Consider the following 18,206-nt stretch of genomic DNA (forward strand, 5'->3'; position numbering starts at 1 on the left):
AAACGTCTCAGCAAAAAAAAAAAAAAAGAAACCATCCAGATGACCTGACTGAACATTGTTGGATTTTATACCTGGATTGTTGAGCCTGAACTTTGGTGAACCGCACAAAGACTCTCATACCAAGATAGAAAACACAATGTGACCCACATCCTGAGGTATGAACCACGCTGTAACCTTTTAACCAAAGTACAACACACACCTGGACCCTCAAACTGACGTAAAAACTGCACCGTGACCTCTATACCTATAGAACCACACCATGACTCACATCCTGAGGTGAGAACCCCATGCCTCCATCTTAATCTGAGGCCCCCATACCAATGACTCACATCCTGAGGTACAGTGTGAACCACACAGTGACCTGATTGCGGCTGTACTGTTACACTTGAAGTGTTCTGTGTTCACTCATCATATAATAAAAAAGCCAAACATAGTTTGAATGGTTTGGCAAAAGCAAATTAAACATTTAAAAATACCTTTACTGTGTCAGAAACATGTGCAGTCTGTTGGTTTTTAGAATTTATATGTCTTTACTCACCGGGGGGATGAAACGCTGCCTCAATGTCTTTAGCAGGAGCTGGAAGAGAAACACAAAAACATTTTCTCATCATAAATCAACAACAGCTGAAAGTCAAATGGATAAGAAAGTTAATTTTGTAGCTTAAATATCGTCAATATTTAATCACGTGAAGTCAAGGCCATGAATCATTTGGTATTTTTGGATGATTCCAGGATCTGCAGCAAGGGTTTCTATCTCAGCTCCTGATAACAACTTGACCTTAAATCATCTGACCTTCACACTTAAAAACACTGAAGTTTACAGTTACTTATGTGTACTATACTTGTTCCAATAACTAATGACTTTTGACTTTTTTTACAGTTACTAATGAACATGTGTAAATTTGGGCCCCACATGCTTCATTCATTCATTCATTCAACCTTTATTTAAACAGGTTAATCCCATTGAGCCACGAGGATTCATTTACAAGAGAGACCTGGATTTTAACAAAGAGTGATGACAATGGACATTCATAAATGATTCATAAAAATTTATTTTTTTCTTTTTTTACAATTGAAAACAAAATGATAATTAAAAGGAGAAAGAAACATAATGAAAAAACAGCTAGATTATAAGACGATGTAGAAAACTAAAAACAGGAACATGTCTGCATTGGTTCTTTTCAGGAACTTATCAGATGTTTGAAGCCACCTAGAGAGGTCAAGTTTAAGAGCTTCAGATCTTTTTTCAAGATATTCCAGGAAACAGGAGCGGAGTAGGAGAAGGCCCTTTTGGCAAGTTCAGTTCACACTGAGGGAACACTGCAGGTAATAATGTCCTGAGAGCGCACGCTGTAGCTGCACTCACGCAGAGACATGTAGGAGGAGATGTATGAAGGCGGCAGACCAAGAAGTGATTTAAAGATGAAAATGTACCAGTGAGAGAGTTTGTGTGAAGTTAATGGTGACCAGTTAACCAGTTAATACAGGGTGCAGTGATGAGTACGGTAGTTACAGCCAGTTATGAATCTTAGTGCACCGTGATCGACAGTGTCCAACATCTGCAGGGTTCTTGTAGGAGCGTTCATGTAAATAATGTCACCGTAATCAATGGAGGGAAGGAAAGTCACAGTTATTAGTCGTTTCCTAGCATTCAGAGTTAGACAGGATCTGTTTCTGAAAAAGAAACCCAGTTTAACTTTCAGTTCCTTTACTAGGTTTTTGAATATAGAGCTTAAAAGTGAGATGTGTGTCAACCAAGATACCCAAATATTTGTAGGATAAAAGGATAAAATCAGAGGAAGAACTGCTGGGACCGACTTCCTGTTTGTAAACAGCATCCCTTTGGTTCCATCGGCATTTAGGACAAGTTTGAGATGGAACAAATCTGACCGGATGATGTCGAAAGCGGATTGCAAAAGCTGGAGAGCCTTAACAACTGTTTTAGCTCAACAGTAAACAACTGTATCATCAGCATAGAAATGTAAGCTGATGCTCTGACCTATGTTACCTATGTAGATTGTAAAGAGGGTGGGTCCTAAGACTGAGCCTTGCAGAGGACTGTGGACATGGAGCTTAAGAAGGCAGGTGAACAGGTGCATGGAATGAATGCTGATTGCAGTGGAGAAAACAAGGGAGGCATGGCATGGAGTGAAAGGAGCAGGCTTGAGCTCAAGGAATGGGTGATAAGCAACGCAAAGCAGGGGAACAGAAACTATGGCATGAGGGGCAGAAACAATGGCAGGAGGGACAGAGTGAGACAGGGAACAGGGGACGTGAACATGTCATGAAGGGACAGAGACGTGAGCAAATGAAACAGTCTAAGTTTAGACTGAGTGTATTTCAACAAACCAGAAATAGGCATGATGCAATATAAACCTCTAAGCATTGCAAAATACTGACTTTGAGCATTCACATTAGTAGCTGTAAAAAAGTCAATCTGGACCTGAAGAAGGTGCTGGATATCTGAGTTCTCATGAGTGCTGACTGACAGAGAACCTGTCTGGGTTGTTTGGACCCTGAGTGCTGACTGAAGGAGTACCTGACTGTCTCCTGGACCGTCTGTATGGCAGGTTTCCCTCTAACAGCAGGGGCAGACTCTTCCTGGACTTCTCAGGTGTGTAAAGCAGCAGTTCTGAAGGTTCTGTTTAGACAAGCAGCAGAACCAACAAAACATTTAGCGTTTGTTCGTTAAAAACATGAATCAATCATTTACAGTTACAGACGATTTATATTTCTTCAAGTTAAAACTCATTGTAAACCAGACACCTCATGCTGGTCTAAAGTCTTGATTCAGTTTTCTTTCCAAGGATCCAGACTTTCTGGGAATCTATCAAAGTGGTTTAGATCTACAGTTCTCACACTATCTGAAGGTCTTTTGTTGTTTTCATTGCACTCTGTTTCAGTTCTTGAACATTTTCAAAGGAAGAATTAAGAACCTCTCAGGTCCTGGTTCAGGTCTTCAGGAAACAGGAACAAATCTTCCAATGACTTCCAGATCCTGGTCATCTGCTGAAGAGAGTATTTAGACCTATAAGTTCTTCTGTCCTCCTCTGGTTCAGTTTCCTCAGCTTGATTCAAGTGAAAATGTAAACCAGGACCAGCACTTTAACAGCTCTTTGGGACTGACTGTCTTGAAAATAAAAGCAGCCAAAGTCCAAAGAAAACCTCTGAAAGACCTTCAGAGAGTCAGAACCAAAGTCCTTCTTTAATGTCAGGTAGTGTGACCCTGAGAAACACAGAACAGAACAGAACCAGTCTGCGCTTTATTTATTTTACCATTTGCACCAGAAAGAACACGAGAACTGGACAAACCCTCCATGTTGGAGGTTTGTTGTTCCTCAGCTGTAAGAACCTGAATCAGCTGCTGAAAATGTGACAAGAACCCGAGGTTTTGATTTAGTTCGCAACAAATTGGCGCTCAAAGTTTAAAGATGACTGACCCTGACCTGACTGCCGTCTCCCTCGGTGAGAACCGTGAGCGTCGTCTAGTCGCGGTGAAGCGCACAACTTCGTCAGGTTGTCCTGCTCGAACTGAGGAGCTGAAACACAGGAAGTGATGTCATGTCATGAAATCAGCCTAAACTTCTGCTTCAAGGGTCAGGCTGTAAACTCACTCTGACAGAAGTTATCTCCGAGGACTTGTCTCGCCTGGAAGACAGAACATTAAAGAAAAGTGAGCGGGAATGTAACGGGTCAGCAGGTGTCTCATCCAGCTGAAACTGGATCATATTACAAAAAAAAACTTTGATGATGTTGTCTGAATAAAGTATTACTGAAGATGTCTCCACCATTTTGAATGGTTTGTGTAACATGTCAGGCACTAGGACCATGTAGCACAGCAGCTTCCCCTGCAGCTCTACAGCTACGTACTAAGAGGAAGAGCCTCTGTCGCACAGAGCTTATGCTGATTTCACACGATCGGCTTTGAAGCTGAGAAAAATAACATTTAAACGTGTCGTTAACCTGCTGGAGCTAAGAGGAAAAGAGAAAAGCAAACTTTGGGGTGGAGGTGGATCGGACCGGACTGCTCAGTGAGTCCCCCCCACAGCTGTTCACCAGCATCAAGAGTCTTTATCTGCCATGTTCACACAGGTTACAGCGGTGCTTGAAAGTTTGTGAAGCCTTAATAATTGTTTATATTTCTATATCAACTTGACCTAAAACATCATCAGATTTTCACACAAGTTCTAAAAGAAGATAAAGAACCCAGTTAAACAAATGAGACAAAACATTCTATTAAAATATGGGAACCTCTAGGATTAGCATTAATTTAAAGGTGAAATTAGAGCCAGGTGTTTTCAATCAATGGGATGACATCCATCATGTGGACCCAGGATCCTGACTCATCATGTGGACCCAGGATCCTGACCCATCATGTGGACCCATGATCCTGACTCATCATGTGGACCCTGGATCCTGACCCATCATGTGGACCCAGGATCCTGACTCATCATGTAGACCCAGGAACCTGACCCATCATGTGGACCCAGGAACCTGACCCATCATGTGGACCCTGCAGACTCTTATTAGTTTGATGTTTATGAGGTTCCATTGAGTAAATTAAAAATTCACACCAGGCAAAATGTCGGGACAAAAACTCTTCAGCTCATCTGGTCAGCAGCTCCGACTCACCTCACGTTTGCAAAAAGAGAAATAAAGATTTAGTTTGAAGAAGTTAATGCAGCCATAGAATCTTTGTAGATCTGTTTGTTGGTGAAAATCAGAGCAGCTAAATGTTTTATGACACCCTCTGGTACTGAAGCAGCTCTGTATAAAACACTGGCAGATGGATTATCAATTATTTATGATTTATTAAAAACTCTTGAAGCAGAAAATAAACAGTTTGACACCAGAGATGTTAACTGATGCTCCTGAGAAGATTCCAGGAAGATTTCAGAACTGTGGCTTTAAGAATAAAGAATAAACAATTTTCTCAGTAAGAACAACTGAAGTGGGAACTGTTTGACATCTTTCGTTTTTCTTATTAACAAACAGGATAATAATAATAATAATAGTATTAAGGGTGTTTTAATATTTCTTAGTCTTTTTAGTTCCAGTTATCTCTTTAGGACCTTGTAAATCAGAGGAGGCAGCAGCATGCTTATGGTTCTTCTCCTGACCAGCAGGTGGCAGCAAAGATCAATAAAGAACTGCTGGGGGGGGTTCAAGAAAGAACTGACCCTAACATTACTGTTAGTTCTACCCCAAGAACTAACGAGCCTTCCCTCTCATTCCAGGTCAGTTACCAACGATGAAACTAATTTAGTTTGATTTTTATTTCATCTACAGGTTTATCCTCCCTGACCTTCCTCTGGCCCTCCTTACCTTCTGCGGGAGTGAAGCCGGATGGTTTTCTATGATGAGTCTCTTCAGGTAGTGCACCCACAGCCTCTTCTCCTCCTGGTTCTTGGTCTGCAGCAGGTTGGAACAAGAACCAAACATCAGCTCAGACACTGGTGTTCATTCACCCAGAAAATGTCAGTCCTGCATGGTTTAATAGAAGACAAGTGAACTTCTTGTTTTGTTTCTTGAAGACATTTCTCTCGCCCAGAACCTCCATCTTCTCTCTTTGCTGGGACCTGCAGCCAGCAAGAGCTGCCATGTTGGATTTTTGGAACTAGTTTTTGCACTAGTGCCACTTAAGCCCCGCCCACTACATTGCACACAGTCAGGGTGTCTCATGATTCAAACCATGAAGTAACTACTTCTAAATGAGTTAGAAATATGAATATTTGAACAAACAGCAGCAAAGTGAAATATACAGTTACACCTGAAACCTGATCTGAGGTGACCAATGTCCTGTTTGTTTACATGGAGGGGGCGGGGCTTAAAACTTGTACTGAAATCAGACAACAGTAAAGATGGTCCTGTTCTGGCTTCAACTTCTGGGTTCCCATCCAAGGTCTCGGTATATTTCTCAGTCTTTAGTTCCAGCCCATTGGGTCGCATGACGACTCACAGGATGGACAGGTGGGTTAGAGGCTCATGAGACTCATCAGGCCCGATACTGTGATCGCTGTAACGGTCACTTACAGACCTGAAACCAGCCGATGATCAGAACTACAGAAGCCTTTTGGATGAAAGGAGAAATGTCTTCAGGAGACAACAGACAAGTCAGGTAGCTTCTATTAAACACTTCAGGAAACTGAAGCTGAGGTGACTCACCTGGACGACGTGTTGCTGCTGCTTAGGAATCGTCTGATCTGACACTCGAAAGCAGAGCGGATCCTTCAGGTTCTCCACCAGCTGTAGGTTACAGCACTGCGGCCAAAAGACACACAGCATGGGAAACAGGATCTCTATACAGGGCAGCTCACTGGAAGTTGTTAAAAACAACCAGGAAACAGGAACTCCATACAGAGCAGCTCACAGGAAGTAGGTAAAAATTAAAAGGAAATGGGAACTCCATTTAGAGCAGCTCACAGGAAGTTATAACAGGAAACAGGACATCCACACACAGCAGCTCAAAGGAAGTCATAGCAAGAAACAGGAACTCCATTTCATGCAGCTCACAGGAACTTATAACAGGAAACAGGAAATCCATACAGACAAGCTCATAGAAAATCTTTGCAGGAAACAGGAAACCCATTTACCGGTAGTGCAGCTCACGGGAAGTTATAATAGGAAACAGGAAATCCATTTACCGGTAGTGCAGCTCACGGGAAGTTATAATAGGAAACAGGAAATCCATTTAGTGCAGCTCACAGGAATTTATAACAGGAAACAGGAAATCCGTACAGACAAGCTCATAGAAAATCATAGCAGGAAACAGGAAGTGCAGCTCACAGGAACTTATAACAGGAAACAGGAACTCCATTTAGTGCAGCTCACAGGAAGTTATAACAGGAAATCCATACAGACAAGCTCATAGAAAATCATAGCAAGAAACAGGAAATCTATTTAGTGCAGCTCACAGGAAGTTATAACAGGAAACAGGAAATCCATTTAGTGCAGCTCACAGGAAGTTATAGTAGGAAACAGGACCTCCATACATAGCTCACACATACGGGAGATGCCTACAAAAATATGTGTGCTGTAGACGAACTGATCCAGCCTCTTCTTGGCGATCAGCAGCATCTTATCAAACAGGAAGAACGCACGCTCTTTCTTCACTCTGTGCACCTTAAAGGAACCCTCCAGAACCAGCTCTCCGAAGCCGCTGAGGTTCGGCCCGCTCCAGTTCATCAGCAGGGACTCAATTTCCTGCGGAGAGGTGGGGACAGGTCAAAGGTCAACCAAAGCAGGAGTTGTTTCCTGCCTACCTTACAAAAAACTCATCAGGAGATAAAAACATATTTAAGATTTTTAAATCTAAATAACAGCTGTTTAATCTTTATACAAAAGTTTTAGAAATGAATAAAACTATAATTAATAATGTATGAAGACACTTAAAAATATTAGTTGCTGGAATTTAATCTGTGGTTTTAAAGCCAATAAACTCAGACCTCCGACCTTAAATCTAAACCTTGACCCCTGAGCTGAACCTCTGACCGTACCCTGACCTCTGACCTTAATTCTATACCCTGACCTCTGACCTTAATTCTAAACCCTGACCTCTGACCTTAACACTGAACCCTTCTGGTCCAAATTTACATCACACATTTACAGTTTAACGAGGCTCTTTGAAGGCAGCTGTTGTCTACAGTTGATAATCAGATGTATAATCCCAGAATAAAAAAATAAATTAAGGAAATATCTGTTAACCTGTTTTATTTTTAATCCACCAGATTAAGTCTCAGTGACACAAAGAGCCTGAGCAGATCAGCTTCCCAGCTGGGTGATGATGTAACTCTGGATTATTATTTTTTTTCTGTCTGAATGTTTCACCTTTGAAGCGGCTGGATGTTCCAGGTGTGACCAGCTGTTTACCTGCAGCCGCACGGCGTGCTCCTGCTTCCTCTTCATGTCGTTGATGTACCACGCCACAGCCGTCATGGTGATGATGGCGTCCTCCACCACTTCGTACCCAGGCTCGCTCTTCTCCAGGTGCTTGGAAAGCTCCTGAAACAACAAACCAGGTGAAAACCACCGTGATGCGACCACACCAGGAGCTTCTGGGAAGTGAGAGGCACAGGTGAGGCCTGACGCTCGCTCGCCAACACGTGTCCAGAACCAGAACACATGATGAACTGGGAAGGTTCTGCTGGTGTTTGAGCTGATTGTTGGGACAAACAGACACATCTCTGGTCCTTTAACCCTCAAACATTTAAAAAAATATATATTTTTTATTTGATTATTTTTCCTAATGTCCCAGCATGCATTTCCCCAGACAGAACCAATAAGTCTTTTAATATCAGTAGGTACATGCACAATGTGAGGTACTTCCTGTAGTGTGACGTCTCACCTGCAGCAGCAGGTGGTATTTGAGGATCCTCTGCACCGGTTTGAGCAGGTACGTCTCCAGAGGTAACGAGTGGTTCAGAGTCGTCCGCCGCTCTTGGAAGAAACGAACCAGATTTTCATTTTTCATGCAGTCCCTCAGAACCGCCACTGAGCTGCGGGAGGAAAGGAGGCGAGGACATTTTAGAATGAATCCCATCATCAGTTCACCTAGAAGGGAGCAGGAGAAACAACAGACGCCTTCAGCTGCTGAATGACAGACAAACAGGAAAAGGAGAGGAAGACAAAGAAGAAGATGGAGGATGAGGATGGGAACTCCTCGGGTCTGAACCCCTCCACTGAGGAGGAGGTGCAGGGCGCAGATCCTGGATCACAGAGACTCAGCTGCTGCATCCTCAGACAAACATCCTTCACAGCAGACAGACAGAAAAACAGATCAGAGAGGAAGGAGAGAAGGAGCAGGCGAGGAAACAAAGGGCAGGAGGTCAGGGTACCAATGGGGATAAGGGGAGAGGAAACAAGCCTCTTTCCTTCAGATTAATGGCAGGACGGAGTTCAGAGAAGGAGTAATATGTTTTGCAGACACCGCAGCATAGATGTGTTCAGCAGAAACAAACTCTGTTCATCCTGAATTCCTCCTGCAGCTGAAAAAACCTGAAACATTCAGGGAATTGTCTTCAACCACAAGAGGAACCAGAATCTTGCAGCAGAGAACCGACCAAACTTTTAAGCTACATCTCAGAAGATGTTTGTTCTAAATGACCTGTTTCAGGTCCCAGTTTGACCTCAGCTAATCATCAAACTGATCAGTTATTGATACTTATTGTTATTTATTGGTACTGATAGTTGAAAGTGAACTTTAATTTAGATGATGAGATCATTTTATAGAAGACTACAAAGGAGGGAAACGTGTCAGGAGACAGAGGGAGAAGAGGAAAGTCAAGATTCTAGGACTGAGGGTGGCAACTCTAAATGTGGAGACAATGACAGAGTTGGCTGTCATGATGCAGAGAAGGAAGGTAGATGTTTTATGTGTCCAAGAGACCAAGTTGAAGGACAGTACGGCTCTCAAAACTGGAGCAGGGCTTAAGCTGTTTTACCATGGTGTAGATAGATAGATAAATGGAGTTGGGGTGGTCTTGAAGGAGGATTTAACAAAGAATGTAGTAGAGCTGCCTCTTCAATAACAGGCGGTGGACATCAATTTCACCGCCTACTCAAGTGTCTGACGCCGCCTACTCTGGCTGACGATTGTCTCCTTTGGAGTTAATGACACGTCGACACATTATAGTCACATGACCAATTTCAGTCGCTCTAGCGGGAAAAGCAGTTCCTGCTAGAGCATGGAAGCATTGTTACCAGATGTCCGAACCACCTCAACCGGCTCCTCTCGATGTGAAGGAGCAGAGGTTCTACTCCGAGCCTCTCCTGGATAACTGAACTTCTCACACTATCGCTAAGGGAGAGTCCAGCTACCCTGTGGAAGAAACTAATTTCAACCTCCTGTATCCACGATCTTCTTCTTTCAGTCACTACCCAGAGTTCGTGGCCATAGGTGAGTAGGAACGTAGACCGGCTGGTAAACAGAGAGCTTTGCCTTACAGCTCAGCTCACCACAGTGGACCGGCACAGAGTCTACAATACTGCAGACGCTGCACCAATCCATCTGTCAATCTCACACTCCATTCTTCCATTACTAGTGAACAAAACCCAGAGATACTTGAACTCCTCCACTTGAGGCAGAACCTCACCCTCGACCTGAAGACTAGAAAAGGACAACGGCCTCAGATTTGCCGATTCTCATCCCAGCCGTTTCACACTCAACTGCAAACCACTCAAATGAGAGCTGAAGGTCACGGCACGATGACGCCAACAGGACCACATCATCTGCAAAGAGCAGAGATGGAATCCTGACGCCACCAAACCAGACTCCCGCCACCCCCTGGCTGCACCGAGAAATTCTGTCCATAAAAGTTATGAACAGGATCAGTGACAACGGGCAGCACTGGCGGAGTCCAACTCCCACCCTGAAGGGGTCCGACTTACCAGCAACATGAACCAAACTCTCGCACGCTTGTACAGGGACTGATCAGCCCGTAGCAACGGGCCCCCAATCCCATACTCACAGAGCACCCCCCCCCCCACACACAGTGTACCCCGAGGAACACGGTTAGTCCAGGTCAGTCCACAAAACACATGTATCACAAGATGCTCTCACACATCACATGCTCAAAAATGAAAACAATATCAAAGTGAATACAAACTGTTTTATGAAACTTAAAAAACAAAAAAATAAACTTTAAAACGTTTTTAAAAAGTAAAAAAAAATATAGAAGGGATTTGTTTGTGTTGGTGATGGAGAGAATACAATAAAGTTTCTGACTCATTTTATTTGGACCAAAGTGTCTCTCAGGAGGTCATGTTAAAATGTGTACTTGTACTTACTTTGGGTAGTTCATGCAGTACAAGGTGTAGATGTCAAAGGCTTCACTCTGAAAAAAGAAAAGTGTTCAGGTTGGATTCAGCAACTTTGTTCGGTTTAATGCTGTGAAAAACAGATCCAGAGAATCAGAATTAGAAATCAAGCTGAATCTAGTTTGTTCTGTTTGGAGTTTCTGGCTGAAGGTACCAATAAATATGATTGTATCTTAGCTTGTTTAAATCTATGTAAAAAAAAATGAGGGCAAATCTAAAAGAAAAACAGCTAAAACCTGTGCAAAAAAATTTAAAAAATAAAAGAACTGGGTGAATCTACATGGAAAGCAGGTTAAATTTACATAAAAAACAAGTTAAATCTATGTAAAACAGGCACAATCTACATGGTAAACAGGTTCAATCTACTTTGTATGTAAAACTGGTTAAAGCTACATGGAAAAGGGATACATTTATACAGAAAACAGGGTAAATCAGTGTAGAATACAGAGTGGAAATGGTGTAAATCTATGTGAAAACCGGTTTGATCTATACAGAAAACAGGTTCAATTTACACAGAGAACAAGGTAAATCAATATAGAAAACAGGTTAAATCTACATGGAAATCAGGGTATGTGTATTTCGGTGGGAGAAAGGTCTAACCAAACAGCTGGATGTCTCTCAGTGAAATCTGATACCACTGGCACTACTTCCTGTTCAGACAGGAAGTTTGTTGAGTCGAAGTCAGAACCAATTTGATCATGGATCATTCCTGCTTTTTAAAAATCTATAACTTTGTCCCAGAAGGTCACAGCTTTGCTTCCTGAGACCAGAGGTGGAGATTGACTTTTTTACAAGGGGTGGCACAGAGGTCAGGTGGCCAAGATGTTTTTAAGAGGGGCACAAAAAAAAAATAAAATAAAATAAAAACCGTTTCACTCTGTCTGTATCTGTCTGTCTACAGTGTGTGTGTGTGTGTGTGTTTGTGTGTGTGTTATTGATGTCTTAAAAACAGTCAAAAATCACAAGATGCACATCTTTATTGTGTAATTAAACATTCTTAACTGTGCATTACAGTTCTCTTTGTTGGGGACTGTCCACTCTACAGTCCAGGAAGTTCTTCAGTGGATGGTGACGATGTAATCGAGCATGTTGTTTTTACACAAACTGAGTGATAAATTAGTTTCATCAGAGCTGTGAGGATCCCCTCTACAAATCATTACTGATATAGGAGCCTTCAGTTCCATGTTTAGCTTTACAAAACCAAAAAACCAGATTGCTGAACTTGTCTGTTAGCAGAATATTTCATGAACCATTGCACTGTTTTCAGCCATTACTCAGCCAAAAACAATCACTGTGACATTCTGAAAGCTAATTCATGATTTCAAGCTAATGCTAATTTTACAAAAGGCTATAATTCAGCAATTTTTAAACATACAAAACTAAAATAGCTGAAAACGGTCTTTACGAAATTCTGAATGCTAATCAAAAATTCAAGATGGCTACCACAGTTAACTCAGCTTTTTTTTTTTTTAATACTGAGCTGAAATTTTGTGTGTTCTTAACTAATAATTATCCAAAACATGCTGAATGCTAGTCACAATTTCATGCTAACTGCTAATGTTAATTTTACACAGAGCTGTGATTCAGCCATTTTTAGACAAAGCTGAAAATTTCTGTAGAAGTAGCCAAAAACTTTTTTTTTTTTACCTAATTCTAAATGCTAACCAAAAATTAAAAATGGCCACCCCAGCTAACTTTAAAAAGCTATAATTCAGCCCATTTAAGACTTATAGACCTGAAATTTGTTGTGGTGTAAATAAGAATGATCCCAAACACATGCCAATTGCTAATCCAGTGTTTTCCCTGCGTTTATTCCAGGAGGGCACCTCGCCCTGTCAACAGAACCGAGTGCCCTGCCTAGAAAATCCTGAAAATAATCTTCAACAAATTCTGAATGCTAATCAAAGATTAAAGATGGCCACCACAGCTAATTTCAAATAGCTACAAATGAGACGTTTTTAGAGCTACTGAGCTGAAACCTGGTGTATTGGTAGCCGAGAGCGATCCCTAATAGTCTCTGATGGCAACTCACAAATCCAAGATGGCCACCTAAACTAAAAAGGAAACATACATTTGTAGATATTAAGCTGAAATTTAAAGTGGTGGCTGCTGAGAGCGATGCCCAACAGATTCTGAATTCAAATAATAAAATCCAAGATGGCCACCAAGTTAAATTCAAATGGCTATAACTCAACTATTCTATGGAGCTGAAATCTGGTGTGGTGGGAGCTGCGATCACCAACATACGGTACACCAGTCAAACCATACATTTAAAATGGTGGCAGTCCAACTTTTCTAGTTGCTCCGTGCCATTTGTTTGTTACAGACTGGCCTCTAGATGTCGCCCAATCTTCATTAACTGGTTCTATACCAGAACTATTACACACAATTGTTGCTTTATTTTCACTCAGTGGTTCAAACTTCACCCAGTTCACGCTGACAGGTTCCCTCTACACCAGACAATGCAGCTGCTTGATGGATATTTACTTCTTTTTTCCTCCAACTGCCCCACCCCACTTGTCAATCATGTAGAGGTGGCACCTGAGGTGACCAATCAGATGCCAGGGGTGGCACTTACCACCCGGGTTACCCCTCTGGCTCTGCCCCTGCCTGGGACTGATGACTTCATTCAGGCTACATCTTTACTTATGGATGAGATGCCCTTGAGCAAGACAGGAGACACCCAAGTACCTCTACGCTACTAGATCTGAAACTGCTGCTGTGGGTTCTTTAAACTCGGTTTTGTTCTGGTTTATCTTTGCAGAAATCACCCCCTGAGAGCAAAAACACAACATTAAAGTTTATTTTTCAACAATTAACAGAACTAAACTAGTTTTCTGACCAACAGGATGATTTAAACAGAACCATTTCCTAACAGCAGAGGGAAACAGAAAGTCAAGAAAGAAACTGCAGCTTCATTGATCCAAACCCTGGTGGGACTTGAACCCTCAACCTCTGAATCTGTCTTTCAGTCCAACTGTCCGCTTCACCGCAGAGACTCTTGTTTGTTCTTTGTTCAGAAAACATACATTTCCAATATTCTGATGGAACTTGAACATGACGAAGGCAAATAAAGTTCAACTGTTTATTTAAAGGGACAGTTCAGACATTTTGAAGTCAGGTTCTTTGGAAACATTATCAACGATTAAATGGAAAAAAAATGTATGGGCCCTATGTACAGTGTAGGTCCAGAGAGGCCAATCAGCAGTACCATGGGTCTATGGGCTGTAAGGACTTGTGTAAAATTTAACTTAAGATTTATTATTGATTAAAAGAGGGAAGGGAGGCTGTTTATACGTGCAGAAAGGACTCAGACCATGAAGGGACGTCCAGTACCAGTACAGACCAATCATACTATGGAGGGACATCTAGCACCAGTATTAGCCCATCACACTGTGGTAGGGATGTTCTACCAAATGTGCCGGAAAAACAAGGAATAAAAAGTGGAGAGCTCCCAAGAAAAGCACGTCCAAATATTCAGAACTGAATTTTGATTCAAACCTTCAGTTTGAGACCTGACTGAGAAAAGTCCAGTTTAGGTTTCAGTGCTGTTCCCTGGTTCCTGGTTCTGGACTCACCCGCTCTACAAAACAGTCTGCGATGGACGCCGCATCAGGACTTCGCTCCAAATCTTCCAGGAGATCACTGAAGACACAAACAGAGACAGGTCTATTGGGACATACAGAGAGAAAGGTCACTGAGGACACAGAGACATGTGGACACATATATCTGAAGCTGTACTCGATCTTTAAAATGATGAAAGTCTGTTCAACCCAAACTCAGAACATGTCCTCAGTCCCAAATTCAACCTTTATTTCTGCAGGTTAGTCTCATTAAGTCACAGGAACTCATTTTCAAGAACGACCTGTTCTAAACAAAACCACAGAGGTACAGACAACAATAAACAGCTATAAAATGCATATTAAAATAAAAAGTAAATAAAAGCAGTGATAGAAAACAAAATAAAATCAAGCTACGTTATGGAACGAGGTAAAAAAAAAACTAAAAACAGGAACATGACTGCGCTGATTTTTACATTGTACTTAACCGTTGTTTAAAATCCTTTAGAGAGGACAGTCGACAACTTCAGATCTTTTTTCAAGGTGCTCCAGGAAACAGAAGCAGAGTAAGAGAAGGCCTTTTTGCCTAGTTCAGTCCGCTCTGAGGGGACACTGCAGGTAATGATGTCCTGAGAGCGACGCTGTAACTGCACTGATGACATGACATGTGGAAAGAGATGTTTGAAGGCAGCAGACCAAGAAGTGATTTAAAGATGAAAATGTACCAGTGAGTCTATGTGTAGATAATAACCAGTTAACCAGTAAATACAGGGTGCAGTGGTGGGTACGGTAGTTACAGCCAGTTATGAATCTAGTGCACTGTGATAGGCAGCGTCCACCATCTGCAGGGTGCTTGTAGGAGCGTTCATGTAAATAATGTCACCATAAGTCTGTAAAGGTGTTTTACATCTGATAGTCCAGTAAACTCTGTTTGTTTGGGGACCAAAATTCAGAACATTTATTTACATTTCAGCTGGTGCGGTTCACACTGCACTGAGTCAATGAGCCAACCTGTTCCCCCCCTCGCCTGTGGTGGCGCTGCACCAAGAACTACTGAAAGAAACGACACTAAAACCTCTGAAGAAGACACTTCTTCTTCTGGAAATAAAAACAAAAACGGAGTGGAGTCAAATTTTAGCGGTTTTAGGAGTTCTGTTCAGTAATTTCACTTGCATTCACACTACATTCGAACCGCGCCAGAGTTCACTTCAACCGGACTGAGACCTAGGTATTTAGGTACTCGACCTTCGCACTGTTCAGCTGTGCGAAGGAATCCCAACTTCTCCATTTTCAAACTAATTAGCCTGTAAACCTCATTGTTCTTGTGAGTTGTAACAAGTAACTGCAAAATATTTTCGTCTGACCATACTTGTATGAGGGCCTTTATCTCCTCGTCACTCCACGTCTGACCACGAGCCATTTTCTTCCGCTAATGTTAACGCGCGTTTGTTTTGGTGGTATTTACCCAGAATGCCCTGCGTTGTAGTCCACTTCCTGTTCTCATTGTAGTTCCACTTACTGCTGGCGGAGCGGTGCCCGGTCTGATTGCATTCACACTGTACTCGAACCGTGCTAGAGTTTCCTTCTACCAGACTGAGACCTAGGTTTTAGACTGGGCCAGAGTTCGCCTTTTTGTTCCGTGACAGAGTTCGATGGCGTGTTCACACCTCCCCAAACGAACCGGACTTCGTAGACAAACGGGCTAGAGTTTGGGACAACGGGGCTGGTGTGAATGCACCCTAAGGCTCCTCCAGAGAGCCGATCTTCTGGCTGACCAGATTTTAGATGGACCAGAGTTCACTTTTTTGGTCCGTATTAGAGTTTGGTTGTGCATTCACACATCCCCAAACAAACCGGACTTTGCAGGCAAATGGACTAGAGTTTGATTAAAGCGGACTAAACAGGGCTGGTGTGAATGCACCCTTAAACGCAAACAAAGAACCAGTCCTCAGTCCTCGTGCATGTCATCTGCATGTCAGAGTTCAGACTCAAATCATTTTAGAAAAAGGACGAGTCAGTGTTGAGTTGGTCAAAGCTTTAAATAAAATTATGAACAAATTAGGAGACCTCTTTTGATCTTATGAGATCATGCGGGAACTCATGAGATCTTGAGTCTTGTAAGACCCTGTGAGAACTTGAGGTATAATGTGAGACATTGAGAGACTTTGTGTGATCTTGTGAGTTCTTGAGAGTTATTGTGAGGCTTTATGAGATCTTGTAGGATATTCAGAGATCTTGTCTGATTGTGTTAAATCTTTTGGGATCTTGTGCCTGTGCAGGATATTGTGTGTTCTTGTGATATGTTGTGAGATGGGGTTGGGTTTTGTGGGATACTGTAAGATCTTTTGAGATGTGTTAGTGCATGCTAACTTTCATACTGAAGCTTAATCGAAGCTGTTGTGGGTCGGGGAGCAGAATGTTTTATTCCTCCTACATTCCTGCTCTTCTGATGGCTGTTTTTCTTTTTTGTTCCCGGAGATGAATGAGTACTCAGCAGTTAGCAGGAGAAAGATGTTTTGTTTCTTCTTGGCATCAGCTACAGCTAAGGTTTGCACTCACCCTGGTCATCATTTGTTCCATCTTTGAGAGGTGCTACTGGACCACCAGATTTAACCCCAGTTTTTATCCAACAGCAATACAGTAGAGCTGTCATTTCTAAGGGTGAAGCCCCGCCCAGCCCCGCCCGGCCCCGCCCCACCTGACCTGAATTCGGAGCGGGTTGGGCCATAATAATGTGCTGGATGGGCGGGCCGGGTCGGTGTCGGGCTTTTGATTGCGTCAGCGGATCAGCCGCAATCCAATTATATGGAAACATGGCTTGCCATATGCGGCCATTTCACCGCGAGCTGACCAACCTTGAAAGAGGTAAAATAAAGTTCAGTTAAGCTTCAGATGAGACTACTGTCAGGCAACGACCCTTCGCCCAAATGGACGTTCAGCCGCAGACATGTCAGAGCAGGGTCCGTGTCTGAATAATGCAGAATGCAGGCACAAGCAGGGTTTTAATGCTCTTTGAAGGCCATGAAATGTCAAACACCCCCTCAGCTCCGATCTTCTGCCCCTTTTATTCAGCCATGCACATCCGCCGACCGTTAATAACTATAAGCAGTCAAAGCTTAAATAATTGTCCATGGGGTTGTGTTTCTGGTTCAGGTTCGGACCTGTAATTACTGTTAATTTGTCGGGTTGGGTTCTTTTTAAATGTATTTACTTAGTATGCACATCTGAACAGAGTAGCGTTTAAATTTTTACATTGTGTTGTTTTAACAGTACCATGACAATAAATAGCACTTTGATTTTTAATAACGAAGTGATCATTCTGCCTCTCGTTAGGTCCTGCTTGTTGTGGATAAAAACGTTTAAAACTTGTTTCTAAACAGGAAACTGTTCTGAATGAGCGAGGTGATTATTTTAGACCAACAGGAGGGTGAACGACACCAAGAGCCCCTGAAGAATTACACCCATCTTTATTTTCATTTCCACACACTTCCAGCGTTTCCAGGAAAACTGAGGGCAGAGAAGGGTCAAAAACATCAAAGTCGCCGTTAAAAAGACAGAAACTGAGCTACAACTGATTTTTGTACAGTTTTATTGAAGCTATAAAATCTTTCTGAGAACAGGAGCTGTTACTGAACTTTAATTGACAACTGGCCTTTGACCTGTCAATCATTCAGAGAGGGGTCCACAGCAGGGAAGGAAAAAACTCTTCATGACGTTGAAGTACATTCAATAACCCATTCTTCTCTTAGCTTTAGTATTTTTCATGGATTCATCCAAAGAAACAAGAACATATTGTTTTTAAACTTTAAACATTTCTTTCTTTACAGTGTA

At 42.3% G+C, this 18,206-nt stretch overlaps 1 protein-coding gene across 1 annotated transcript in view; it reads right to left on the minus strand.

The window, feature by feature from the left end:
• Window positions 1–2,597: 2,597 nt before the first annotated feature.
• Window positions 2,598–18,206, minus strand: part of plekhg2 (pleckstrin homology domain containing, family G (with RhoGef domain) member 2) — a gene marked incomplete at its 3' end in the record, with an annotated part of 31,992 nt that continues 16,383 nt past the window's right edge. The window contains exons 3-12 of the mRNA XM_037677902.1: window positions 14,394–14,460; window positions 10,786–10,832; window positions 8,345–8,495; window positions 7,870–8,001; window positions 7,021–7,203; window positions 6,166–6,261; window positions 5,326–5,412; window positions 3,615–3,648; window positions 3,447–3,539; window positions 2,598–2,641 (exon numbers count right to left, since the gene is read on the minus strand). Coding sequence (XP_037533830.1) covers window positions 2,598–2,641; window positions 3,447–3,539; window positions 3,615–3,648; window positions 5,326–5,412; window positions 6,166–6,261; window positions 7,021–7,203; window positions 7,870–8,001; window positions 8,345–8,495; window positions 10,786–10,832; window positions 14,394–14,460 — 934 coding nt within the window. The remainder of the gene's footprint in view (window positions 2,642–3,446; window positions 3,540–3,614; window positions 3,649–5,325; window positions 5,413–6,165; window positions 6,262–7,020; window positions 7,204–7,869; window positions 8,002–8,344; window positions 8,496–10,785; window positions 10,833–14,393; window positions 14,461–18,206) is intronic.

The sequence above is a fragment of the Nematolebias whitei genome, chromosome 6, assembly GCF_014905685.2.
Source record: "Nematolebias whitei isolate Nwh7 chromosome 6, NemWhi1, whole genome shotgun sequence".
NCBI lineage: Eukaryota > Metazoa > Chordata > Actinopteri > Cyprinodontiformes > Rivulidae > Nematolebias > Nematolebias whitei.